The sequence below is a fragment of the Pan troglodytes genome, chromosome 3, assembly GCF_028858775.2.
Source record: "Pan troglodytes isolate AG18354 chromosome 3, NHGRI_mPanTro3-v2.0_pri, whole genome shotgun sequence".
NCBI lineage: Eukaryota > Metazoa > Chordata > Mammalia > Primates > Hominidae > Pan > Pan troglodytes.
The window spans coordinates 189,777,056-189,804,851 of NC_072401.2; the positions used below are offsets into that span (position 1 = coordinate 189,777,056).

The following is a 27,796-nucleotide window of genomic DNA, read 5'->3' on the forward strand; positions in this document are numbered from 1 at the left end:
ACTGTGAGCTCATACATGGGTGTTGTTTTCAGATGCTAAGTTTGTGGTCACCCGTTACAATGCAACAGACAACTGACGCAGACACTCCACTGAACTGCTCAGTGACTAAGGAGATAAAGAGGATTAGAAGTGGATTCTTCAAGCAACGCCTACATCTTATGTTGGGTTCAGGAAACAAATCAAGCTGGGCGTGGTGGCTCACACCTGTAATCCCAGCACTTTGCGAGGCTGAGGTGGGTGGATCACCTGAGGTTGGGAGTTCAAGACCAGCCTGGTCAACATGGTGAAACCTTGTCTCTACTAAAAATACAAAAATTAGCTGGGCATGGTGGCGCATGCCTGTAATCTCAGCTATTCGGGAGACTGAGGCAGGAGAATTGCTTGAACCTGGGAGGTGGAGGTTGCGGTGAGCCAAGATAGCGCCACTGCACTCCATCCTGGGCGACAGAGTGAGACTGTATCTAAAAAAAAAAAGAAAACAAATCAAGAATTCTGTTCTAACACAAAATTATTTTATTAGACCAAAATGATAGCCTCAACACAAACCTAGAATAGCTTTGACACAGAATTTAACCTAGAAAGAAAATATACTCGGTGAGGATTTTTTCATGAGAAAGTAATAAATTTTACCCTTCCCCTACAAGGGTGAAACCCTCTCCCTGAACCAAAGTTCTTTAGAAGATACAAAGTATTTATTTTCCAAGAATTCACCCTATTTGTCACTATACCTGTTCACACGAGACAATGAACTAAATGTCTTCACATGTTCAGTGAAATGAGCACAAATTGCTACCAGTTTCAGTAGTTTTACATTTTATTTTAAGGATTTTCTTATTTTAAGAAAATGTGGAATGCTTCACGAATTTGGGTGTCATCCTCATGCAGGGGCCTTGCTAATCTCCGTATAGTTCCAATTTTAGTTTATGTGCTGCTGAAGCGATCATGGTTTCCGTTTTTTTCTGACCAGATTCTGCATAAGCATCTTCTATAGAGAAGCCTCCTGCAGGTATTGACAGATTCTTGCATTTTCTTTGTTTTTCTCCACTTCCTACTCATTCACGAGAGGTTTCACGTTTGACTACTGGTAGTTAACTGTGTAATCCACGTGGTTGAAGTTCGTTCCATGAAGTTAGTGGCGTACCCGCTCTCAGTCTTACAGAGGCTGACAACAGGTAGTCACAGATTGTTACCTGTGGCTTTCCACTTTAAGGAGATAAATCCTTCTTCAAAGGAAATCCGACACACAGCACACACACACGTAGTTGAAATTCTCATCCAGCCCTTTGTTTATCCAGCATCTGTTTGTTGCTAGTCTCCATATATATGCACAGAACTGTTAGAATGCAATGTGTGGAGAAAAATAAAATACCCACAAACACACACACACACACGGTCCCCTCCTCTTGGGTCAGTTATTCTAGACTGCAGGTTGCTATGTCAGTTGAATTAACCATGACCAGTACTAAAAAAAAAATAAGATATTTGGGCCGGGAGTGGTGGCTTACACCTGTAATCTCAGCACTTTGGGATGCTGAGGCGGGCGGGTCATTTGAGGTCAGGAGTTCGAAACCAGCCTGGCCAACATGGTGAAATCCTGTCTCTACTAAAAATATTAAAAAATTAGTCGGGCATGGTGGCACGCCCCATAATCCCAGCTACTCGGGAGGCCGAAGCAGGAGAATCCTTTGAGTGGGAGGTGGAGGTTGCAGTGAGCTGAGATTGCACCACTACACTCAGCCAAGGCAACAGAGTGAGACTCCATCTCAAAAAAAAAAGATTCAGGGCACTTTTTCTGCAGCAAAGATAAAAGTGTTTCATCAGCTGCATGTCCCACGTCGTGTAAAACTGTGTTTCTTCCAGTGGGTCGTGGTCAATAGTATGAAAAGCACTGACATAAGGGAGTTACAGTCTAAGGCAAGAGACAAATGGCAACACTAAGGCATTGAAGGAGAGATAGGAAGAACTATGAGCTCTTGTATCAGAGGGGGAACTTAATTAACCAAGGAGACTTGGAAATGCTTCCCGGAGGAAGCTCAAGCTGAGAAGCAATAAGTGGGGTAGATGCCCTTTACCCTGAGGTATCTTCCATTAATCCTCGCAGCTCACTTCTAAAAGTAATCATCGTTGGGCAAATAGATGAACGAAAGCTTGCTTTCTTCTTCAAAATGATTGGTGGTTTAAAAGGAAAACTATTACCGAGTAAAAACAAATAAGTTCTTTGTTTCTTCTTTTTTTTTCTTTTTCCTTTGTTTTAATTTTTTTCTTTGTTTCTTCTTATCATCTAGAAGTGCCTTTGGTCTGGTCCTTTCAAAAATCTTGAGGGTTTTGCAAAGGTTAGCATTTTACACGGAGGTTCCCATGGCTCTATAGCAGATCTTACATCATAGGTGAATTTATATAAAGGTTAGGGGAGCCACAAGGGCAGTATTTTTATATGTAGACTATCTGGAAGGTTTGTATTTATAAAGCCAAACCCCAAAATAGGTTTTCTTAAACTTTTCAGCTTGTTTAGAGTTGTCATATAATTCTAGTAAATTTTACCACTCAAAGACCCTTATGCTTGGTCTCGTTTACAAAGCTAGACCATTTTATATAGTGAGGATATAGTTATCAATTAACGTAGTCAATATTTTTAAATAGTTTAATTGTCTGACTTGAAAAATATCCTTCCTCAGCAAGAAATTCTTTTTTTTTTTTTTAATTTGAGATGGAGTTTTGCTCTTGTTGCCCAGGCTGGAGTGCAGTGACGTGATCTCAGCTCACTGCAACCTCTGCCTCCTGGGTTCAAGCGATTCTCCTGCCTCAGCCTCCTGAGGAGCTGGGATTACAGGCACCCACCACCATGCCGAGCTAATTTATGTGTTTTTAGTAGACACACGGTTTCACCATGTTGGCCAGGCTGGTCTCAAACTCCTGACCTCAGGTGACCCACCCGCCTCAGCCTCCCAAAGTGCTGGGATTACAGACGTGAGCCACCACACCCGGCCCCAAATTCTTATATGATAAATCAAACTTATAAAAATAGTGAACCTGATATTCTGAAACATATATATTTAAACCTCAACTTAGAATCACAAATCTAAATCAATGACTCAATTGTATGTTTTACATTGGAGTTACTTTGTTATTTGCATAACTGAGTTCTCCTAAATATCACAAACAAAACTAAATAGAGTTTTACATATCCAAAAGTACGAAGACTCTGGTTATGGTACTTCTTTCAGTTAAAAGGCACTAGCCTTCTAGGGAATCACTGTCATTGGGTTGGACATTTCAGCTGGGCGTGAACTCTAAGGCAGCAGATACCCAGGGTGCTTCTCCTCAGCACCCACCAAGGAACTGACCTCCCACCGCGTGATGTGGATGCTTCCCTTCCTATGTGATTTTTTGGTATTTCTTTTGCAGCCTGCTTGAAGTGACATAATGACCAGATACGTTTGTGAGGATGCTGACTGGGATTTGGTCAGAGGCCCTGGTAGGCCCACTGAATTCTTACTGTACATCAGTGACCTCATAACCTTTCAAGCTTTCTATTCATGAAGCTCAAAACACCCCTCTCAGTAACATACACACATCACTTGATAGATTTTGCATTTTCTTGGCTCTTAATATACTCAAATGCCTTTTTCATTTAAATCTAGAGTTTGATCTGGATGAAATACTGCATTTTTCCATATATAGGCATTTCTGCTACGTGCAATGTATTTTCCTAACAAACAAAAAGACACCCCACTCTGCCAGATAATGTATTAAAATAATAGTGCTTCCATAAGAGTTAGAGTGGAACACTCAATCCCTACACAACTCAAACCAGATGCTTACAAAATGTTAACAGCCCTTAAAAAAAGGCCACATGTAGAGTCGAAGACACATAAACTTCTAACAACGACAAAAACAAAAATACAGGGTAACTATTGAATCTGCTTTTTTAGGAAGTGAAAGTTATTTGAGAAGAAATTTGGGAAAGGGTTGAGGCTGCCGAGTTAGGGTGGCCAGGACAAGAGGCACATAGGAACAGCAAAATCAGCATCTCCATGACAGAGTATCTGGTCAAACTGAGCCAAGAAGAGTGTGGTGTGGATGGCCGTCGTGATCTCATCATAGCAGAGAGATCACCCCACTGAGGGCTTGCTGCACTTGGCTGCCTTAGTGTTCTCTGCCTTCGACTGCTCTTACTTACAACCAAACTTCAGTGTGCCAGGGAAAGGTCATGTTTGAATCAACATGATTTTCTTGTCATACTAAAACAAGTCCTTTACTTTGCATTATAGAAACATGTTATCTTTAGCCCTACAGTTGATTCCCAATCCTCGTAGGACAATTCCCAAGGATGTTTAAGATCTATTTGAACTTTGAGTTTCACCTGCCTTCTATAATCATGACAGTGGAGACTCCCCATTCTACATATTCTTTCTGGACAGTTACTTGTGATCTAGTCTTCAGCTACCTTCTGTATGCCAGAACTTCATCTCTAGTTTAGGTCCCTCTGTTCGTCTTCAGGCTCATAAGGATGTACATATTGATCACTGGAGCTCTCTATCCAGATATTGTGCAGGACACCTCAAAGTCAAGGTGTCCAAGATGAAACATGTACATATATATACACCATTCTCTCCCCGTGTCAAAGGCAACCACATCCACTCAGTTTTTCAGGAATGCCAGTATTGTCTAGGAAAGACTATCTACTTCATATTTCTATAGTTAATTACCAAGTTTTAGCTATCTAAGGCTTTTTTTTTTTTTTTTTTTGAGATGGAGTCTAGCTCTGTCGCCCACGCTGGAGTGCAATGGCATGATCTCGGCTCACTGCAACCTCTGCCTCCTGGGTTCACGCGATTCTCCTGCCTCAGCCTCCCGAGTAGCTGAGACTACAGGTGTGTGCCACCACACCTGGCTCATTTTTGTATTTTTAGTAGAGACAGGGTTTCAACATATTGCCCAGGATGGTCTTGATCTCCTGACCTTGTGATTCGCCTGCCTCAGCCTCCCAGAGTGCTGGGATTACAGGCGTCAGCCACCGTGCCCTGCATGTCTAAGACTTTATACAACATTAAAGTCCACTTATCTGTATCCCACTGCCACTACCCCAGCCCAGCTTTCAGCTGAGAACTGCAACCAAATATCAAGTTTTGTGACAGTGTAAACTATTTTGATCCCAACCTGAAGCCAGTCCAAATAAACAAATAAATAAATAAAAAATAATCTTTCTTTGCCAATCTCTTGTTTACCACTTTGGTGGATGTATATTTACTTTGGAATTAAGTAGACTTTTTTTAGATGTGCAAGGCCCTGCCTATTTTCTCCCAGATAACTTCTGCTGATGAGGAGCTTGACTTACTCCTCCTTCCAGTCCTTTCTACGTAATAATGGTGCCCTCTGAGCCTTCTTGTTCCTTCAAACCCTATTAGGATGGAAGAAGTGACGCTTGAGTAGAATCCTTAACTATTTCTTTGAAACTGTTTCTGGCTTTGGTGCTTTGTGTATCCACTACAGCCATTTTAACATAGTTTCTAGATCATGACCGTCCAGTGGCTTTTCTGACTCTTCCATGAGGATAGTTTCCTTGAGGCAAGAACTCGCTATATTTTCTGGCCTTTATATAGTTTGGGTGCTCACATTTGGCCAAATTGGTGTTTACACTGTGGTGAGGAGAAGCTGCAGCCTGTGACCCTGGACTCACTGAAGACTCCTCCTTAATCAAGCGGCCATCCTTATTCGGAAGAGCCCCAAGCATACTCACCTGTTCATTTTTCTCTGCCGAGGCAGTTGTCCGCTTGTGAGACCATTGCCTTGTGTAGAGAATTCAGGATTTCTTGGGCCTCATTCTGAAAAGGATAACGATTATCCTCTCTTGGAGGTTGCTATGATAGAGCTATAAAGTCAAAAGTAAGCATAAATTTAGGCGTGAATTAGAATGTGGAAATTAGCATTACTGTCAGTCAAAAGGGGGCTTTTGGGGCTCCTGAGTCTCCGTTGTTGACAGGTCAGGGATAGAAAATGAATGAGCTAGTAGGAATTGTTTTGAAGACCCCACGTCTTCAAAGACGGAAAGAATGATTAACAATGAACCCCTGAAATTTTCTTTTTTTCTTTTTTCTTTTTTTTTGAGACAGAGTTTCATTCTTGTTGCCCAGGCTGGAGTGCAGTGGCACAATCTCAGCTCACTGCAACCTCTGCCTACCGGATTCAAGCGATTCTCCTGCCTCAGCCTCCCGAGTAGCTGGGATTACAGGCATGTGCCACCACACCAGGCTAATTTTGTATTTTTAGTAGAGACGGGGTTTCTCCATGTTGGTCAGGCTGGTCTCGAACTCCCAACTTCAGGTGATCTGCCCACCTCGGCCTCCCAAAGTGCTGGGACTATGGGCGTAAGCCACCGCTCCCAGCCTGAAATTTTCAGAGTAGACAATCTGAAGATGACTTTTGCCTTCCCAGTGATGAATTTTGAGAGAGACTTGTGTTGCTGAGACAGAACACGAGTCTCACACAGGAGCATCAAATCTGTCAACACAAGCCTTCAGGCTTTTTGGGTGCATCTCACATATGCTATTCTTGAAATCCATTACATGACATCTCAGATGCTTTGCCATCTCAGCCATCATCCCCTACTGCACAGCAAACCTTGGAGCCATAACCAGATGTTCCTTTCCATCTCCCTAGAGGCACTCACAGCAAGGCCTGCGTGCACCTGCAATTACAAGTGGTTTGATCAAATGATGCGACTGGATAGAACAAGTCAGCTCTTTCTTGAAATCTGGTAGATCCAAGCTAGCCTTTAAACTTTTCAGGGAGGAAGAGAAGGATTAAGGAGAGAAAAATCAATAAAAACCTCTCATCTTGACCTGATTTTTTTGCAGCAACAGGAATTTGTCTTTAATGTCAGCTCACGATCACATGCCTTCATCTTCTGAGTCACACTCTGACTGAGTCACACTTGCCATTCTTAGCCTGTATAGAAGTTGTCTGGGACTTTCCTCCCTCCACCCTAGACCTCCCTCAGAATGTTACTGTCTACCCACACTCATCTGGGAACTCTCATTTGGAATGAGGGGAGGGAGGCACAGTTTTGCTAAGAGGCAGAATAAAAGCATGCCCCGGGTGCCAGCCTCCAGCTGCCTGGGAACCCAGTCTTTGTGAGGTGGTTTTATTTGTGAAAGTCGTGATTCTTAACTTCTTAACTTCATTGCATGTTAGAATCACCTGAAAAGTGACAACAATTCTGATTCTTTTTTTGTTTTTTTTAGACGGAGTCTCGCTCCGCTGCCCAGGCTGGAGTGCAGTGGCGCGATCTCAGCTCACTGCAACCTCTGCCTCCCAGGTTCAAGTGATTCTCCTGCCTCAGCCTCCCGAGTAGCTGGGATTACAGGCATGTGCCACCACACCCAGCTACTTTTTGTATTTTTTAGTGAAGACTGGGTTTATTCATGTTGATCAGGCTGGTCTCGAACACCTGACCTCAGGTGGTCTGCCTGCCTCGACCTCCCAAAATGCCCAGATTACAGGCATGAGCCACCGTGCCTGGTCTTGCTGGCTCCTTTTGAAAGCCCTGTCATAAACTTACCTAGAAGTAAGCGCTCTCTTCTCTGGCCTTACCAACTGCGGCTACAAGTAATCAATGAGCATGGGAGGAGTGTCCCCAGGCAGCATCTGGCACCAATTATTATTGGATAGTTCAGGGGCCAGGGGAACCTCAGCCCATCCACTGCCAGGGACGGACTTGACAGGATCCTTGCCCAGCAAGCCTCCTTTTGGTCACAAAACTCAAGGAGTCTGGTTGCCAACCAAACTCCTTGAGTTCTGCATTTGTGGCTCATTCAGTTCTGTGGAAATGGCAGCATGGCTCTGTGGTTGATAGCCTGGACTCTGAAATAAGGCCACCTCTGGGCCGGGCGCAGTGGCTCACGCCTGTAATCCCAGCACTTTGGGAGGCTAAGGTGGGTGGATCACAAGGTCAGGAGTTCGAGACCAGCCTGACCAACATGGAGAAACTCCGTCTCTATTAAAAACAAAAAAAATCAGCCAGGCGTGGTGGTGGGCACCTGTAATCCCAGCTACTCAGGAGGCTGAGGCAGGAGAATCGCTGGAACCTGGGAGGCAGAGGTTGCAGTGAGCAGAGGTCGAGCCACTGCACTCCAGCCTGGGCAACAAAGGGAGACCCCCTCTCAAAAAAAAAAAAAAAAAAAAAAAAAAGCCACCTCTGTGAATCTAAGAGAAGTCACATAACTAGAGTTTGTTTTCTTATCTGTAAATGGGGCAGGAACTCATGTCCACCTCACAGGGTCACGTGTTGAAAGTGTTCAGAATGGTGTCTGGCAAGAAGTGGTTGCCATTAGAACAACTAGTCTCGTTTCTTTCCGTTAAAGATCCTATTTTTTGCAGGGGGGTGAGAGGTAGAGTCTTATGGATAAATGTTAAGATTTCTGGGCCGGGCGCGGTGGCTCACACTTGTAATCCCAGCGCTTTGGGAGGCCAAGACAGGTGAATCACAAGGTCAGGAGTTCAAGACCAGCCTGGCCAACATGGTGAAACCCCGTCTCTACTAAAAATACAAAAATTAGCCGGGCATGGTGGTGGGCACCTGTCATCCCAGCTACTCGGGAGGCTGAGGCAGGGAATTGCTTGAATCTGGGAAGAGGAAGTTGCAGTGAGCCGAGATCGCGCCACTGCCCTCCAGCCTGGGCGACAGAGAGAGATTGCCTCAAAAAAAAAAAAAAAAAAAAAAAAAGATTTCCCTAAGAAAAGCAAAAAGTGGACTTTCTCATTAAGGAAGTGGTGTGCACTTATAGTCCCAGCTACTTGGGAAGCTGAGGCAGGAGGACCACTTGAGCCCAGGAGTTCAAGGCCAGCCTGGGCAACATAGCAAGACTCTGTCTCTACAAAAACAAACAAACAAACAAACAAACAAAAAACAGATGAGGAAACAACGTGTATATACTTAAGCATCCCTATAAAATACTAGTTTAATGTGGGATGATTATTTATTTCCTAATATACTGGGTGTATTACACCACCTAGAACTTAAAAGGTTTTTAATAATTCCTGCAGAATTAAGTGATAGAAGCAAGCACAGAACAAGTGATCTTTGATCTCAAGGGTTTTTCTAAATTAATCTGCCATTATTCTTTACCAATATTAAATCCTATACACATGGTAGTAATTCAAATTATTTATCTCTAATAATCTCAAACCCCAGAATCTGCATTAGAATGAGGGAAGAAGTTAGACTATAACTCCTTTTTTTTTTTTTTGAGACGGTGTCTCACTCTTGTCACCCAGGCTGGAGTGCAATGGCATGATCTCGGCTCACTGCAACCTCTGCCTCCTAGGCTCAAGTGATTCTCCTGCCTCAGTCTCCCAAGTAGCTGGGATTACAGATGTCTGCCACCATGCCCGGCTAATTTTTCTATTTTTAGTAGAGATGGGGTTTCACCATGTTGGCCAGGCTGGTCTTGAACTCCTGACCTCAGGTGATCCACCCACCTCAGCCTCCCAAAGTGCTGGGATTACAGGCGTGAGCCACCACGCCTGGCCTTAGACTATAACTCCTAAATGTCAACCAAGTGTTTAAATTCTTATTTGTCTTATTTGTTTGAACTGCTTTTCAAAGTTTCCTGCCCAGGCTCCCCAACTTACACAATTTCTTTTTGACTTCTTCCCCATTTTTTTAAATCTCTTTAAGAGACAAGTACATAAAGCACCCAGCAGAAAGCCTGAAACAAGGAAATTTTCTTCATTTAACGTTTATTAAAGCAAGGGGATGAACAATATAGCCTTTATTCTCCAGAAACAAAGCACCTCCCCCTAAGTCCTCAGGGAAGCTACGTAGATGGAAGCTCTAGAGAGCACCTCCCAGTGGCCAAGCTGGGCAACTGGTTGAGAGTGGCTGGGTTCCACACACCAGGAAACCTGTGCAGTTACAGTGCCCGGACCCTTCCCCACAGATATGGCCCCATGTCTTGCTGTGTAATGTTAAAGGCGAATATTGTCAAGCTGAATTGTGTCTTTAAATATTTCCGAGATAACAAGAGTGTTGCGATTTTTGTTTGTTTGTAATATTTTGACTCACCGTCAATCAGATTACGCATTTTATTTCTGAAATATTCAGTGAGTTTTCTCACTCCTAAATAGTAGCTTATCTCTTCAGTTGAAATACGTGTTAGCCCGTGAAGGTCCAGATCGAATACCATTTCTCCCAGAAGTTTTTTCTAATTGTTCCAGCAAGAATGTCATGTTCCCGCCACTAAAATGCCAAGGCAGTTAATTAATTTAAATTCTACCACTCTCAGGGCACACGTCTTTTCATTTCGTAGATTTTTCTTCTTCTTTTGCACATATATCTTCTGCTCCCAAAGAAGAGAAATAATTTTTAGTCACTTTCAGCACTGAGCTCATTGCTCTCTGGATAATAGAGGCGCAATATCTATTCGTTAAATAAATAAAAGCTGCCATTGAAATTGCAAACTATTAAAAAATTTTATTCTATCACAGCTGAAACCAATCTTCAGAGACAATTTCATCCTTAAAGCTGAGGAAAATTGCTTCATTAATTGGCTTACTCCAAGTCACACCTCACATTTCTTAGCTCCTACTCTATTTCCAATATTTCTTCACTGAAAAAACTGCTGACAAATTATTTAGAAGGCATATGTGTGTGTGTGTGTGTGTGTGTCTGTGTGTGTATTTGGAGACAGGGTCTTGCTCTGTCACCCAGGGTGGAATGAAGTGACAATCATAGCTCACTGCAGCCTTGAATTCCTGAGCTCAAGAGATCCTCATACCTCAGCCTCCCAAGTAGCTGGGACTATAGGCACACATCACCACTCCTAGCTAAATATATATATATATATTTATATTTAGAGACAGGGTTTCTCTATGTTGCCCAGGGTGGTCTCAAACCCCTGGTTTCAAACTGTTCCCCCACTCTTCGTTTTATTTTTTAATTTTAATTTTTTTATTTTTTTTGAGATGGAGTCTCACTCTGTCGCCCAAGCTGGAGTGTAATGGCACGATTCCGCCTCCTGGGTTCAAGCGATTCTCCTGCCTCAGACTCCCAAGTAGCTGGGATTACAGATGCTCACCACCACGCCTGGCTAATTTAAAAAATATTTTTGGTAGAGGCGGGGTTTCTCCATGTTGGCCAGGCTGGCTTCGAACTCCTGACCTCAAGTGATCCCCCAAGTGATCCACCCACCTTGGCCTCCCAAAGTGCTAGGATTATAGGTATGAGCCACCGTGCCTGGCCTCCCCAACTCAGTTTAGCACCTTCTCAATTTTTCCCTCCCCCTAGTCCCTGGCAACCACCCTTCTACTTTCTGCTTCTGAGTTTGACTATGTCAGGTAACTTGTAGAAGGGGAATCATGTGGTATTTGTTCTCTGTGCTTGACATTTCATTTAGTATAATGTCCTCAAGGTCCATCCATGCTGTAGCATATGACAGGCCTTCCTTTTCAAGACTGACTTGAATATGTATAGTATATTCAATAGAGTATATTCAATACAGTGTATTCAATATATGTATTGGTATGTATAGATCTCATTTTCTTTATCCATTCATTCCTCGAAGGACATTTAATTGTTTCCTCATCTCTGCTATTTTTTTAATTGTTTTGAGACGGGGTCTTACTCTGTTGCCCAGGCTGGATTGCAGTGGCACTATCACAGCTCACTGCAGCCTTGACATCTTGGGCTCAAATGATCCTCCCATCTCAGCTGGACTAAGGACCACAGGCATGGACCACTACGCCTGGCTAATTTAAAAAGAAATTTTTTTGTAGAGAAGGGTCTGGCTATGTTGCCCAGGCTGAATTCCTGCCCTCAAGCAATCCTCCTACCTTGACCTTCCAAAGTGCTGGGATTATGGCATGAGTCACCATGCCTGGTCCCTCATCTCATAGCAATTGCCCCTATTTTGGATTTCCACCAATGGGGTTCCAATTTCTTCACATCCTCCCCAACTTTTGTTGTCTGTTTTTTGTTTGTTTGTTGTTTTTTGATAATAGCCATGTAACAGGTGAGAGGTGCTCTCTTTGTGATTGTAGATTTGCATTTCCCTGATGATTAGTGATATTGAGCATCTTTTCATATACCTGTTAGCCTTTCTATGTCTTCTTTGGAGAAATATCTAACTCTTTGGTCCATATTGTAATCTGGCTATTGGTTTTTTTGCTATTCAGTTATAGAAGTTCCTTATATATCTTGGGAATAAACCCCTTATCTGACATGTGATTTGCAAACGGAGTCAGCCCTCCATATCTATGGGATCTGCATCTGTTGATTCAATCAACCGTGGATCAAAAATATTTTTTAAAAAACTCATTATGGGGCCAGTCGTGGTGGGTCATGCCTGTAATCCTAGCACTTTGGGAGGTGGAGGTGGGAGGATGGCTTCAGGCCAGGAGCCTGAGGTCAGCCTGGGCAACATAGGAAGAACATATCTCTACAAATAAAATAAAATAAATAAAAATTATACGGGCATGGTGGTGTGCACTTGTTGTCCTAGCAACTCAAAAGGCTGAGGTGGGAGGATCACTGCAGCCCTGGGGGCTTGAAGCTACAATGAGCTATGATTGCACCACTGCATTCCAGCCTGGGTGACAAACTGAGACCCTGTCTCAAAAAAAAAAAAAAAAAATTATGTTCCTTAACTTGTTTAAAAATTGTTCTTTCTAGCACTTATAACTACTTAATATATATCTGTTTTTGATCTTATGCCTCTCCTTACTAAAATATAAATTCCATGATGGTAGAGATTTTCCTTTATTTTTTCCTAATTTCTCATTTATAAAGAAAAAGCTGGGGTGTTCATATTATTTGTATTTCTTTCACATGTATGGTTCTTTGGTCTTCTGAAAATGTTATATAATATTTTATAATTTTATCACTCCTGTGCCTAAAATCTCTAGCAATTCCCATCGATTACAGAATGAATTTCAAAACTTGGCGTAACACAGAAGCCTATTGTGATTGGCTCTCTGCTCACCCTCACCTCCAGCCCGACTCCCACTTCGTCAGGTTCTGAACAGTCTGCCAAAACCTCTAAGTTTTCCATTTTTGAAGTTTTTTTGTATTTAGAATGTTAACTATTTGGATGCCACATGCAGAGTGTGGGGGAAAAAAGCAAGAGCATTAAAAATACTTTAATACTTAAAAATAAATAATAAATGTGAAAGTCTGCAAATGTAGACTTTTTTGGGTCATTCTCTAAACAACACAGTATAACATCGATTTACATAGCATTTACATTGTATTAGGTATTACATGTAATCTAGAGATGATTTAAAGTATACAGGAGGATGTGCACGGTTAATGCAAATATTATGTCATTTTCTTTCCGGGACTGGAGTATCCCTGAATTTTGGTATCTGCAGGAGGTCCTGGAATGAGTCTCCTGCAGACGCCGAGGGGCCACTGCATTTTCTTTTGTTCCGCAGAATATGCCTCTTCACGCTGTTGATCGTTTCCTCTGCTGTGCAGGAGCTTTTTGGTTTGATGTAGTTCCCTTTGTCTGTTGTTGCTTTTTTTGACTGTGCTTTTAGTGTCACAGTCATGAAATTCCATACTTCTTCTGTGCTTTCATCTACACAAATACATATGTCAACATCTATAGCATGACCTCTTATTTTTAGGAAAAATACATAAATAGTGGAATATAATTTTTATTATTTAGACAAACTATTTTTGAGGGCAAAAATTTATTTCCCCTTAATGTCATATAATGGATGTCATATCATGTTAATGTATGTAAATAGATCTGCTTTTTAAAAAATGTCTATGTAGTAAGATGAAGGGCTATTATTTTGGCCCGGTGTGATGGCTCACGCCTATAGTTTCAGTGCTTTGCGAGGCCATGACAGGCGGATCACTTGAGGTCAGGAGTTTGAGACCAGCCTGGCCAACGTGGTGAAACTCCATCTCTGCTAAAAATACAAAAATTAGCCAGGCATGGTGGTGCACACCTGTAATCCCCAGTTACTCGGGAGGCTGAGACATGATAATCGCTTGAGCCTGGGAGCCGGAGGTTGCAGTGAGCTGAGATCGCGCCACTGCATTCCAGCCTGGGCGACAGAGCAAGATTCCGTCTCAAAAAAAAAAAAAAATAATAAAAGCTATTATTTTAAGTATACATTCATGTAAGACTGCTCCATAATTTCAGAGTATATGTTTGACACCTGTTGCAAATTCTCTTTCCTAGAAATATATAAATAAGGTGAAAAAAGCAATAAAAAAGGAAAAATATGAGTAGAAATTCATACTTGGGAAAAAACAGACACACTCCCCCCTGCCAACGCACACACACATATATCCTGTATTTATCTACCTGGAATATACTTTGGTATAAGTTGCTGGGTAGAGATCAACTGAATTTATTTTTCCAGATGACTCCCCGACTTTCCCTAAACTGTGTGTTGAGTAACCTATCTTTTCCAGACTGGCATGAAATGACAGATATACAGAGAACCCTTGAACAACCTGGGTTTGAACTCCTCAACATGGACACTTATACACGGATTTTTCTCAATAAAAGTGACACCAAGAATGCCTGCCTCTCCTGCTCAGCCTTCCACTTCCTCTACCTGTCTGGCCTCTGCCACCCCTGAGACAGCGAGACCAGCCCTCCTACCCCCACCTCCTCCTCCTCAGCCTACTCAAAGTGGTAACGACAAGGGTGAAGACCTTTATGAGGATCCGCTTCCACTTAGTGAATAGATTTTCTCGTAATAACATTTTCTTTTCTCTAGCTTATTTGATAAGAATAAAATAATACATGTAACACAAAAATATATTAATTGACTGTTTCTGTTATTGATAAGGCTTGGTCAACAGTAGACTATTAGTAGTTAATGTTCTAGGAAAGTTAAAGTGTATTTTTGACTGTGCAAGGGGTCAGCACCTGTAACCCCTGCATTGCTCAACGGTCAATTGTATTTTTTTAGTCTCGCTCTGTGCCCAGGCTGGAGTGCACCGGCGATCGTGTCTCACTGCTGGCTTCGTCTCCTGGGTTCAAGTGATTCTCGTGCCTCAGCGCCGAGTAGCTGGGATTACAGGCACCCGCCATCACACCCGGCTAATTTTTGTATTTTTGTAGAGACAGGGTTTCACCATATTGGCCAGGCTGGTCTTGAACTCCTGACCTCAGGTGATCCACCTGCCTTGGCCTCCCAAAGTGCTAGGATTACTGGGGTAAGCCACTGGGCCTGGCTAACTTTATTTTTAAAGCTAGGCTTCCAAGCAATGTATTTTTCAAATAAGCTCCCAACTAGTCCACTGCCTCATCAACAAATAAGCCCTTACTGTATCTATAAAGTTCCTTTTTTTCTGCATGTGCCAACCCTGATGGCATCTGGGTGATAGTTGTGACAGTGACCCTCTTGAAGTACCCCTAGCATCATCCTCTCAGGAGAGAAAGGCCAGAGAAGAAGCTACTTGAGTTGTTGATCTCAGAAGCCGTGTCTGGTAGTGTGATTGGGTCATATATTTTGGGAAGGCTGGTCTATTCTATGAATGCATTTCATCTATGAATTAAGCCCAAGCAAAATGTTGAGAAAGATGGTAAGGAAGTCTGCCTTCCCAAGAGTGAATGTGGTCAGTGATTTCAGATGCCTGTCACACCATCACTCCATAATGACAGCTGTCTGACTTCCTTCTCACAGCAATTGGGCAATGTTCATTTTTTTTTTTTGAGATGGAGTCTTGCTCTGTCTCCCAGGCTGGAGTGCAGTGGAGCGATCTCGGCTCTCTGCAAGCTCCGCCTCCCGGGTTCACGCCATTCTCCTGCCTCAGTCTCCCTAGTAGCTGGGACTACAGGTTTCCACCACCACATCTGGCTAATTTTTTGTATTTTTTTATTAGAGACGGGGTTTCACCGTGTTAGCCAGGATGGTCTCAATCTCCAGACCTCGTGATCCGCCTGCCTCGGCCTCCCAAAATGCTGGGATTACAGGTGTGAGCCACCGCGCCTGGCCTGCAATGTTCATTTTATTGAGATAACTGGAAATTTTCACCCACTCACAAGTCAACAAGTGAGATGCAGTATAGCGTGTTGACAAAAGAGAAAGACTGGGAGGTAGGCGCTCCAGTTTCCTAGTCCTAATCTGGTGTATGTAGTAAGTGAGTATCAGGAGACGAATTTAATTTATTCAAGCGTCAGTTTTCCTCAGCATCTGTAGAAGGTAGTTGGACTATATGATCTCTTGACTTCCAGCTAAATATAAGACTATGATTCCATAATAATATAGTTCCTCTATTCATTTATAACTCATTAACAGAAAAATCGAGCCATGTGCAAAGAATTCTTGTAGTCATCAATGAATAACACGTGGTTATTGTGTTACGATGCCTGTAAAATAAAAAAAATTATCTGGAAGAGGGAAACGGGATAGAGCAGATCAGTGTGACTTGAACAGAGACTATGCCAGCCTCCCTATTCCAAATTGGAATACTGGCTCTGTGATGTGCTATAACTGTATTGTGAGGCTTATTCTAATGATTTTGGTAAATGTTAAAGACTCCTCCTGGGGTTGTGTTGAAATAACACACTGAATGGAGATGGTAGTTCATAAATTCTTTTTCTAGTGGTGGCAGTTAGTGTTATTCTAGTCTTTTTTTTTTTTTTTGAGATGGAATCTTTCTCTGTCTCCCAAGCTGGAGTGCAGTGGCGGGATCTTGGCTCACTGCAACCTCCACCTCTCCTGCCTCAGCCTCCCAAGTAGCTGGGATTACAGGTGTGCAACACCACGCCCAGCTAATTTTACTTTTTTTTTTTTTTTTGAGACAGAGTTTTGCTTTTGTTTCCCAGGCTGGAGTGCAATGGCGTGATCTCGCCTCACCGCAACCTCCACCTCCTGGGTTCAAGCAATTCTTCTGTTTCAGCCTCCTGACTAGCTGGGATTACAGGCATGTACCACCATGCCCGGCTAATTTTGTATTTTTAGTAGAGATGGAGTTTCTCCATGTTGGCCAGGCTGGTCTCAAACTCCCGACCTCAAGTGATCTGCCTGCCTCAGCCTCCCAAAGTGCTGGGATTACAGGCATGAGCCACTGCACCCGGCCTAATTTTCATATTTTTAGTAGAGACGGAGTTTCACCATGTTGGCCAGGCTGGTCTTAAACTCCTGACCTCAAGTGATCCACCCACCTCGGCCTCCCAAACTGCTGGGATTACAGATGTGAGCAACCGCGCCCCGCCAACCTTTTTTTTTTTTTTTTGAGACTCTTACTTAAGACTAACTCATAGCAATATTCTGAAGCTGTGACAAGTTAGTATCCTGGAGGCTATCTTGGTAGAGGTTTCATGATGCCACCCTGATGCCACCTCTCTTCCTCTTTACAGTAGTATAACTCTTTGCTCTGTTATTTTTTCGTAGCTTAAATTCTCATCCTAGTAATTCACGTATGCTTTACAAGGGATGTATAGGATTAAAACATTTTGAATTAATGATTTCAGAAAGGTGAGTTTTGACTAGGAGAAAGGAAGGTGGAGGCAAAAACATTCTCAGCCAGAAAACTTCTTTTTCCCAAAGTTCAAGATAAGAAAACATCCAACATCCTGTTGGAGGTAAGTGGGAGAGAAGTAGCAGTTGGAGCCTTGAAAGTCAGAAACCCATGAACGGAACAGCCTGAGTAATGGACCCGACCCGTGGAAGGCTGCCCAGCTGGAGAGTGAGGGGACGGAGACAGAAATGTGGCGTGATGAGTGCGTGGGAAGGTCAAACTCACTGGCCTTTGAGGAAGAGCTTTTGAGGTGCAACTTCCTGGCATGCAGTGAGCAGAAGGCAGGCCAGGACAGGAGCTGACTCCCGAGCAGGGGACACAGTGAATTTGTGGCGTTTGTTACCAATCTCGGAGTTCACCGTGCACAGTCTCCACGCTAGGCATTTACTTTTTCATATGTCCGAAAACATGTCTGCACACTTCATTTCTGTCCAGTAAGAACTGATAGAGAATCAGGGATTTGAAGGGGCCTAGTTTGGAAATTTTCAATGGGTGAAAATCAATGAGCAAAATTACATTTATACTAAAATATAATTCTTTCCATCCGCTCCATAGTGGGATAGCCTCTTGAGGCAACTTCCAATTAGAATGTCATTTTAGATGCTTTCCAAGATGGCGATGGGTGAGTACTAGGGTGTGCAGGGAAGAACAATAAACAGCTCTGGCGATTCATCGTGCATCTAACACCAAGGAATACTTCAGTGGAAGAGCTCTCATTTTGTTGGGATGAATAAAATTAAATAAAAGTACACAGTACCCAATAAAGGAACAAAAGCTTAGGCTTTGGTCAAGCAGAACAAAAGGGGCTAATGAGAAAAGGACTATGTATTACAGTTTTCTTCTCTCAGTTCTCAACTAGGTTTTATTAGTGGAGTTCCCAAAAGATTTGGACCAAATTTCCAATTCAGATATTATTAGAGATCATCAAAACTCAAATCTCTTTACTGGTTTACACCAAATCACCCAAGCTTCCAGCCTAAAACCCACATGTTCACATGGTTCCACAGTGCTGTTTATGTACAATAACCAGTTCTCAAAATGGTAATCCTGTTAGAAGCCAGAATCCTCAGCCTCTAGCATGTGTGCTTTTCACAGAGATAAGTCTCAAAGTTTGGGGTTGGTGAGGAGCCCAGTGTACAGGAGTTCCACATTAAGTCATAATTGGCTTTGTGTTGGACAGTGTATGTCAGCTGGTGAAATCAGGCACAGAAGAGATAAGGGTTTCTTGTCATAACAACATAGCAACAGGTCACCCGCGTGTTACTCAAAACTGTAGGACCGCAGTGAGGGCTTTGCTAATCCCAGAACAGAGGTGTAACCTGGCCGCATATCCAGCCTCAAGAAAATGTCTACAGCAGATCTGATGGAGAACCTCAGGGAGGAACTCACCTGTTTCATCTGCTTAGACTATTTCAGCAGCCCAGTGACCACCGAGTGTGGGCACAGCTTTTGTCTGGTGTGTCTCCTCAGGAGCTGGGAGGAACATAACACACCTTTATCTTGTCCTGAGTGCTGGAGGACCTTGGAGGGCCCGCATTTCCAGTCAAATGAGCGTCTGGGGAGGCTGGCCAGCATCGCCAGGCAGCTCCGGTCCCAGGTGCTGCAGAGCGAGGATGAGCAGGGCAGCTACGGGAGGATGCCCACCACTGCCAAGGCGCTCTCCGATGACGAGCAGGGTGGAAGCACCTTCGTAGCCCAGAGCCACGGTGCAAACAGAGTGTATCTCTCCAGCGAGGCTGAGGAGCATCACAGAGTAAGACAGCTGCTCAGCATGAACCCCACGACTCATCGCAGCTAACTCCGTTAGCTTTCCTGACGTTTCCTAACGTCCTCTGTGGGGGACAGTCACGAGGGCCCATCTGAGCACCACATCACAAACTGGCGTGGGTCCAGTTTACACCCTTTTTTTTTCCCTTTTTTTTTTGAGACAGAGTTTTGCTCTGTTGCCCAGGCTGGAGTGCAGCGGTGCGATCTCAGTCACTGCAACCTCCGCTTCCCGGGTTCACGCCATTCTCCTGCCTCAGCCTCCCCAGTAGCTGGGACTACAGTCACCCACCACCACGCCCGGCTAATTTTTTGTATTTTTAATAGAGACGGGGTTTCACCATGTTGGCCAGGCTGGTCTTGAACTCCTGACCTCAGGTGATCCGCCTGCCTCGGCCTCCCAAAGTGCTGGGATTACAGGCGTGAGGCACCGCACCCAGCCTGCCCTTTGTTTTAGAGGCCTAGGACTGTGCAGTTACTGGTCTTCAAAGCCCCTTCATGACCTGGGACTCTGCTCATTTGCCAGAAAGGGTTTGTTTCTATTGCAGGAGAAACTCCAGGAAATCCTGAATCTTTTGCGTGTAAGGAGAAAGGAAGCTCAGGCTGTACTAACCCATGAGAAGGAGAGAGTGAAACTGTGCCAGGTCGGTGTCTGTCTGACTTTTGCTGCTTGTATATGACCCCATGAGGGGGACTAAAGGGAAATTTAGTGAAATACCAGGAAAAAAAAAAGACAAATTTTTCCAGTCTCACCTCTAAAATATGCAGTTTCCTTGCATTGGGCTGCCTTCTTCTGAGCGTCCTCGTGGGAGTCTCAAGGCTCAGCCGCAATTCGCCCCCTCTAGGAGCCTCCTTTGCGTAACTAGACAACGCTGTGGCTTCCTCTATGATGGCTCTGGTAGAATTATTTAAAACACAAGTGATACTTATAGACATGTAACATGAGACGGAAAGTGATTTTAAAAAGAAATATCTCAAAAACATGGAGGGGAAAATGCAAATTAAAAAAAATAAAGAGACAGAGATATAAAAGCAAAATAGTGGTTTAAATTATACCTGACAAGTCCTCAAGGTTGGTCACGGACTTGGATTTGAGCTCTCCAGCAGTCAAAGCAAAGGACTAAATATCAAATTATATATATTTTAAAACCATGTATCTGATTCTCCCAATAGACTTTGAATTCTGTTTTTTTTTTTTTTTTTTGGAGATGGAGTCTCCCTCTGTCGCCCAGGCTGGAGCGCAGTGGCGCGATCCCGGCTCACTGCAACCTCCACCTCCCGGGTTCAAGTGATTCTCCTGCCTCAGCCTTCTGAGTAGCTGGGATTACAGACGTGTGCCACCATGCCCAGCTAATTTTGTATATTTGTGGAGATGGGGTTTTACCATGTTAGCCAGGCTGATCTCAAACTCCCGACCTCAGGTAATCCATCTGTCTTGGTCTCCCAAAGTGCTGGGATTACAGGTGTGAGCCACCGTGCTTGGCCATAGACTTTGAATTCTTAAGTGAGAGTATTTGCCATGTATATTTCTGTTCCTTTTTGGTTATCTGACACCTACTTTCATTGAATAAATATTTGTTGAATAAATGAACACACACTTTTTCATAATTTTTCTTAATTTTGTTTTATTTGTATCATAGTCCTGATCACTACCTGTCATATTTCTTACTCATTTTTGGTTTTCTCCACTAGAACGACCGCCTCCTGGGAATGGAGATTTTGGTTTTGTTTACTATTGTATCTATAGCGCACATACCTGGAAAACATCAACCTCTACACCCAGCGCATCAATAGATTAAATGTGTTATATGTTGGATTTCAGGAATTGTTGCCATGAAACTCTAGGACTTGGCCAGGCATGGTGGCTCACACCTGTAATCCCAGCACTTTGGGAGGCTGAGGAGGGTGGGTCACCCGGTCAAGAGACTTGAGACAATCCTGACCAACATGGTGAAACCCCATCTTTACTAAAAATACAAAAATTAGCTGGGCATGGTGGCACACGCCTAGACTATAGTCCCAGCTACTCAGGAGGCTGAGGCAGGAGAATCATTTGAACCCAGGAGGCAGAGGTTGCAGTGAGCCGAGATTGCGCCACTGCACTCCAGCCTGGGGACAGAGTGAGACTCCATCTCAAAAAAAAAAAAAAAAAGAAACTCTAGGACTTGTAAGGATTAAAAATCTACAGACAAGGGCATTTCTCTTACTAACTTTATCTCGTGTGTGTGTGTGTGTTTTGGCAGGAAGAAACAAAGACTTGTAAACAGGTTGTTGTGTCAGAATACATGAAAATGCACCAGTTCCTGAAGGAAGAGGAGCAGCTGCAACTCCAGCTACTAGAACAGGAAGAGAGAGAGAACATGAGGAAGCTGAGGAACAATGAGATCAAACTGACCCAGCAAATCAGAAGCCTAAGCAAAATGATTGGGCAGATTGAGTCCTCAAGTCAAAGCTCGGCTTTCGAATCTCTTGAGGTGAGAATAACATTCATGAGAGTAATGGGAAAAATTATAGTAACTCATAGTACTTCAAGCCATAGGAAATAATGTTTTCTTTATTCATCTTAAAAACTAAGTTCTGGTCCAAAAGTAGTTTTCCTAAAGAATTGACATTCTGTATGTCAATAAAGCCTTATAGAAGAGAGAGAGAGAGAGAAAAAAAAAATCCAGAGGAATAACTATCCCAAACAAGCCTGAGAGTGGCTTCAATTTCTTCTGTACCTGCCTCTCTGCAACCTCAGCTTTAATTTTTTTTTCTAGTTTATTAATGTGTATTTACTATGTGCTGGGCACATTAAATTTAATCTTCACAAAGACCTGATGAAAATAAGTACCATTATGATATGAACTCTAGGTCTAGATGACTGTCATCTACAGGATGGGTTAATAGCAGCACTGATTTAATTATTCATACCTGTGGTACTAGCGAGATCTGCCTGCCTGATAGTTAATAGACAGGAGAGCCCTCCTGTTCCGTGCAGGGAGCTCCTATTTCTCACCACCTTTGGTCTACTGCCCTTCTAGGCTGCTGCATTCTTCAGGATCTTTTTTTTTTTTTTTTTGAGACAGAGTCTCGCACTGTCGCCCAGGCTGGAGTGCAGTGGTGCAATCTTGGCTCACTGCAATCTATGCCTCCTGGGTTCAAGCAATTCTCTTGCCTCAGCCTCCCAAGTAGCTGGGATTACAGGCGTGCACCACCATGCCCAGCTAAGTTTTGTATTTTTAGTAGAGACGGGGTTTCACAATGTTGGCCAGGATGGTCTCTATCTTTTGACCTTGTGATCCATCCACCTTGGCCTCCCAAAGGGCTGGGATTACAGGCGAGAGCCACCGGCACCCGGCCATGGACTTTCTTAAACATAAGCCATGTGATCCAACTCCAGCTTCAGGTCTGTTTTGTAGACTGGTTCCACAGAATGCTACTATTTAATTTAGTGTCTTCCAAACACACCACCCCGACCTGACACAGGCTTGGTTAGCCTCAGTTGTCACCAGCCCATTTTCCTTTGTTATCTCTGCCTCTCACTGGATGATCGAGACTAACAGGTTGGCTTGTTTGCAGAACAGGTTCCCTGGACAAGGTGATGATACGAGAAAAAGAAAAGGACAAAGTATTCTCTAGTCATTGTGAGAAACACCTTGTGTTCACCACAGCACATCCCTGGAAGAAACTGGGGATGCTTTTCTCTGCTCTATGTGCTCCCACTCATGGTGTGCTTCATGGGAAGCAGATTCTGTGAGCTTTGCAAGGACTGTATGCAAAATGAATTTCGTCTGTGTTATGATCAAAGCGCACCATGCTAACTTCTTTCTTTTTTACCCTTAGGAAGTGAGAGGAGCCCTGGAAAGGTAGGCTTTCATTCTGTGTTCAGTTGCGCAAGCTGCGGGGGAGTGGTGCTGATGGACAGTTTTGAGTGGGGATAGGAGGTCTGCGCTGTTGCTGGGGGAGAAATGAGGTGGCCTCTCCAGCTGGAGCAGGTCACGCGGTCTGTGCTGAGGAGTGAACCTCTCTGCTCTCTTGCAGGAGCGAGCCACTCTTGCTTCAGTGTCCAGAGGCCACCACCACAGAGCTGAGTCTGTGCCGCATCACGGGAATGAAGGAGATGCTAAGAAAATTCAGCAGTAAGTCAGCCTGATTTGTTACCCCTCCGGGGCTCGTAGAATTAACTTCAGCAAACGTTCTTCCAGTGTCAGACATTCACGATCTGACACGAGGCTCCTGGTTAAGGAATCCGGGCCAGCACGGAACACCAGGGAGGGCTGGGGCCACAGACCGTCTCTGAGCGTGAGCAGAGAGAAGCAGTGAGACTTGACTCAGGCTTTATCTGGCTTTGTTTTCTGTCTAAAGGGTCCTTTTTTTTTTTTTTTTTTGAGACGGAGTCTCGCTCTGTCGCCCAGGCTGGAGTGAAATGGCATGATCTCGGCTCACTGCAAGCTCCGCCTCCCGGGTTCTGGCCATTCTCCTGCCTCAGCCTCCCGAGTAGCTGGGACTACAGGCGCCCGCCACCATGCCCAGCTAATTTTTTGTATTTTTTAGTAGAGACGAGGTTTCACTGTGTTAGCCAGGATGCTCTCTATCTCCTCACCTGGTGATCCGCCCGCCTCGGCCTCCCAAAGTGCTGGGATCACAGGCGTGAGCCACCGCGCCCGGCCAATCCTGGTCCTTTCTTTGTTGGTTTTGTCATTGTCTTTTCCATCCCCCCTTGCACGTGCAGACACGCCCCCCTCATGCAGGGGCGTCTACATTTCTAGCTCTGATCCCGTTAGGATAAAAGCTGACTTAAATTCTAAAATCCCAGTGAGGGCGCATTCAACGAACTGTCCTTGTAGAATGCTCCAGATGTTTAGTCTGGCCAACACCGAGAGACGTCAGGATTAGTTCTCAGCTTTTATGTTGTGGACAGTCTGACCTTCAGAGGAAGAGGCCTAATGAGCTTTGAACTCCAGAGTGCTGAATAAAGCCCTGCCACGGGCCCTGGCACTATGCTACTGGGCTCTGCGCTTACTTACAATGATAAGTAAGGCAGATTTTGCCTTTGCTTTTGTAGAATTTTCAATGAAATTGAGGAGGAAGGCATTAATCACACAGATAATTAGTTATGGTGGGATCTGGTCTATAAATAAAAGTATGAAATGGTATGATTGGGGCCGGGTGCGGTGGCTCACGCTTGTAATTCCAGCACTTTGGGAGGCCAAGGCGGGCAGATCACTTGAGGTCAGGAGTTCGAGACCAGCCTGGCCAACATGGTGAAACCGCGTCTCTGCTAAAAATACAAAAAAAAAAATTAGCTGGGAGTGATGGTGGGCACCTGTAATCCCAGCTACTCGGGAGGCCGAGGCAGGAGAATCACTTGAACCCAGGAGGTGGAGGTTGCAGTGAGCAGAGATGGTGCCATTGCATTCCAGCCTGGTTGACAAGAGAGAAACTGTCTCAAAAAAAAAAAAAAAAATCAGAAATGGAATGATTGGGGCACCTGATCTTGTCTGGACAGTGAGTGGAAGTTGGAGTCCTCAGCCAGGCATGGTGGCTCATGCCTGTAATCCCAGCACTTTGGGAGACTGAGGTGGGTGGATCAACCGAGGTCGGGAGTTTGAGACCAGCCTGGCCAGCATGATGAAACCCCATCTCTACTAAAAATACAAAAAACTAGCCGGGCGTGGTGGCGGACACGACTACTACTCGGCAGGCTGAGGCAGGAGAATCACTTGAACCTGGGAGACGAGGTTGCAGTGAGTCAAGATCGCGTCATTGCAGTCCAGGCTGGGCAACAAGAGCAAAACTGTCTCAGGAAAAAATAAAAAAATAAAAGGAGGCCCCGTATGTGACTGTCGGTTCACAGAGTATGTGTGCTTCATCACATGGTCCCTGGGTGCTGCACTGAACTCACAGGAAGCTGCATTTGTCATGACATAATGAAAAAGGCTGATTAGGGATTGTGATTTGTGATTTGAACACTCAGTAACCGTGTAATCTTGGTGAAGTTTCCTAACCTTCCTGAACCTGTTTTCTTTTTTGTAAAAATTATAGAAAAGAATGCTTGCAGTGATTAAATGAGATAATGTACAGAAAATGTTTGGCACATTAGAAGTTCAGCCAAAGATAAGTGCTATTTTCTCTCCCACCCAAACTGAAGAACCAGAACCTCCCATGGCTAATATGATGCGAACAACCAAGGGTGTCCCTATGTGGACGCACAGCTCGGAGCTCTAAAGATGTCCTGTGAACAGAGCGACGCCCATTCCACCCACAGGGATTCTCCTCCCCACCTCAGGCAGGCTAAAGCTCCTTCTCCACGTGGCTCTTCTCTCTGTCTTCATTTAGAGCTTCATGCTATGTGTTGTGGAACAGTCAAAGAAGAGCTCAGAAATTTTGTTCTCAACCAAATACTGTTTTTTTCTGAGACTGAGTCTTGCTCTGTCGCCCAGGCTGGAGTGCAGTGGTATAATCTTGGCTCACTGCAACCTCCACCTCCTGGGTTCAAGCAATTCTCGTGCCTCAGCCTCCTGAGTAGTTCGGATTACAAGCACGCGCCACCATGCCTGGCTATGTTTTGTATTTTTAGTAGAGACGGGGTTTCACCATGTTGCCCAGGCTGGTCTTGAACTCCTGACCTTGTGATCTGCCTGCCTCACCCTCCCAAAGTGCTGCATTACAGGCGCGAGCCATCACGCCCAGCCCCAAATTACATTTAAAAAACCAGGACTAAATACTAAGAATTCAATGGAAATCTCACATACGTAAGAGGTTTTTCAAGCATGCCCAAGGGAAATCTCTTCTTTCCTCCTCTTGCAGCGGAGATAACGCTGGACCCAGCCACAGCTAATGCCTATCTCGTGTTGTCGGAGGATCTGAAGAGTGTGAAATATGGGGGAAGCAGACAGCAGCTACCCGACAACCCAGAAAGATTTGACCAGTCTGCGACTGTGCTGGGTGCTCAGATCTTCACCAGTGGGAGACACTACTGGGAGGTGGAGGTGGGAAACAAGACCGAGTGGGAAGTGGGCATCTGCAAGGACTCTGTGAGCAGAAAGGGGAATCTCCCCAAGCCACCTGGGGACCTGTTCTCACTAATAGGTTTAAAAATCGGAGATGATTACAGCCTCTGGGTCTCGTCACCTTTGAAAGGTCAGCACGTCAGAGAGCCTGTGTGTAAGGTTGGTGTCTTCCTGGACTATGAATGTGGACATATAGCATTCTACAACGGGACGGATGAATCCCTCATCTACAGCTTCCCGCCGGCTTCTTTCCAAGAGGCCCTCAGGCCTATCTTTTCCCCCTGCCTCCCAAATGAGGGGACAAACACAGACCCTCTCACCATCTGCTCACTGAACAGCCACGTCTGAGGGGCGTGCCCTGAGCCGTCACAGCGGGCGATGTCTGAGACCAAGACATAACTATTAAGACGATGAAGGCATCGACAGTATTAATGTCAGGTGATCTGAAATAAACTCCCGTACCCCCACCCCACCCCCAAGAGTTTCCATTAACTTGATCCCATTATGAACAGCCACATTACACAATCAACTTCAACCCCAATAGAAGAGAGCTGATCATATTCTGTGTCTTTGAGTAAATGTATTCTCTGGGCTACCCCATGTGTGTGCTGGTCACTCAAATATTGAGCCCCTATTACCATGAATCCTACTGCCATAGGTCAGATTTTATAAATATATGTCACTTTTTCAAGTGTATTTAATTATTTGACTCTGAAAAACTGTGCTGCTCGAATGTGTCTTTGTCCTCCATGCAGAGCTCCGCATGCTGGGGCAACGCAAATCCATCTGGGGAAACTGAGGCATGGGCACATCTTTCCAGGGTGTGTGAGAGGGCTCAGGTCTCATCCTTCTCCCAAAAGCCATTTTCCTTCCCATCCCATGAGCCTGCAGTGTTTGTACTCAGGAAGGCTTATATGTTCAGAACACTGCAAATATTTGTGTGAATGTCGTCATACCATTCATGCTTCCATAATCACAACAGGCTGGAACCTTCCATTAATACGTTAAAAGGTGACAGAGCAAAGTGTCTATTCAGTAAATGTATCATGACACAGGATGCCAAGCGACTATATTGCATTGTATATAAGGTTCTTTTCGGTGCTTTTGTGGTTTGCTGTAAGCAGAAGGCTTTCAATCTCCGGAAGGCCAAAGAGCCTACCCTCTTCTTATCTCAAAACGTCAGGGTTGGCCGGATGCGGTGGCTCATGCCTGTAATCCCAGCACTTTGGGAGGCCGAGGTGGGTGGATTACCTGAGGTCGGGAGTTTGAGACCAGCCTGACCAACATGGAGAAACCCCTTCTCTACTAAAAATACAAAAATTAGCTGGGCATGATGGCACATGCCTGTAATCTCAACTACTCGGGAGGCTGAGGCAGCAGAATTGCTTGAACCCGGGCGGCGGAGGTTGCAGTGAGCGGAGATCATTCCATTGCACTCCACCCTGGGCAACAAGAGTGAAACTCCATCTCAAAAAAAAAGAAGTCAGGTTTTGTGAGGAAGCGGTGGTGGCTGAGGGGAGCTCTTTTGGCTGGTGGTCTGCATTAG

General features: G+C 44.4%; 1 protein-coding gene and 1 pseudogene across 3 annotated transcripts; one reads left to right on the forward strand and one right to left on the reverse strand.

The window, feature by feature from the left end:
• Positions 1-840: 840 nt before the first annotated feature.
• LOC112209048 (U6 spliceosomal RNA) lies at positions 841-940 on the reverse strand (annotated as a pseudogene).
• Positions 941-16,465: 15,525 nt separating this feature from the next.
• On the forward strand, positions 16,466-27,303 carry TRIML1 (tripartite motif family like 1). Of its 3 annotated transcripts, none has more exons than XM_016952665.4 (8): positions 16,466-16,492; positions 17,445-17,555; positions 18,962-19,244; positions 19,804-19,899; positions 21,499-21,729; positions 23,081-23,103; positions 23,279-23,376; positions 26,048-27,303. In XM_016952665.4, the coding sequence occupies exons 3-8, from the start codon at positions 19,128-19,130 to the stop codon at positions 26,596-26,598; spliced, it is 1,116 nt and encodes a 371-aa protein (XP_016808154.3). In that variant the 5' UTR covers positions 16,466-16,492; positions 17,445-17,555; positions 18,962-19,127; the 3' UTR covers positions 26,599-27,303. The 3 variants fall into 3 exon arrangements, with proteins under 3 accessions (XP_016808154.3, XP_054539566.1, XP_016808153.3); XM_054683591.2 differs by having other exon boundaries at positions 16,486-16,549; XM_016952664.4 differs by lacking the exons at positions 16,466-16,492; positions 17,445-17,555 and having other exon boundaries at positions 18,652-19,244.
• The last annotated feature ends 493 nt before the right edge of the window (positions 27,304-27,796 follow it).

What these genes read in the sequence shown, in the direction of transcription:
- TRIML1 (XM_016952664.4), top strand. Translation starts at nt 18,837, where the DNA reads ATGTCTACAGCAGATCTGATGGAGAACCTCAGGGAGGAACTCACCTGT. An exon ending in AGAGAGTGAAACTGTGCCAG is followed by an intron (nt 19,900 to 21,498) that starts GTCGGTGTCTGT and finishes GTGTTTTGGCAG; the next exon opens with GAAGAAACAAAGACTTGTAA. An exon ending in CGGCTTTCGAATCTCTTGAG is followed by an intron (nt 21,730 to 23,080) that starts GTGAGAATAACA and finishes TTTTACCCTTAG; the next exon opens with GAAGTGAGAGGAGCCCTGGA.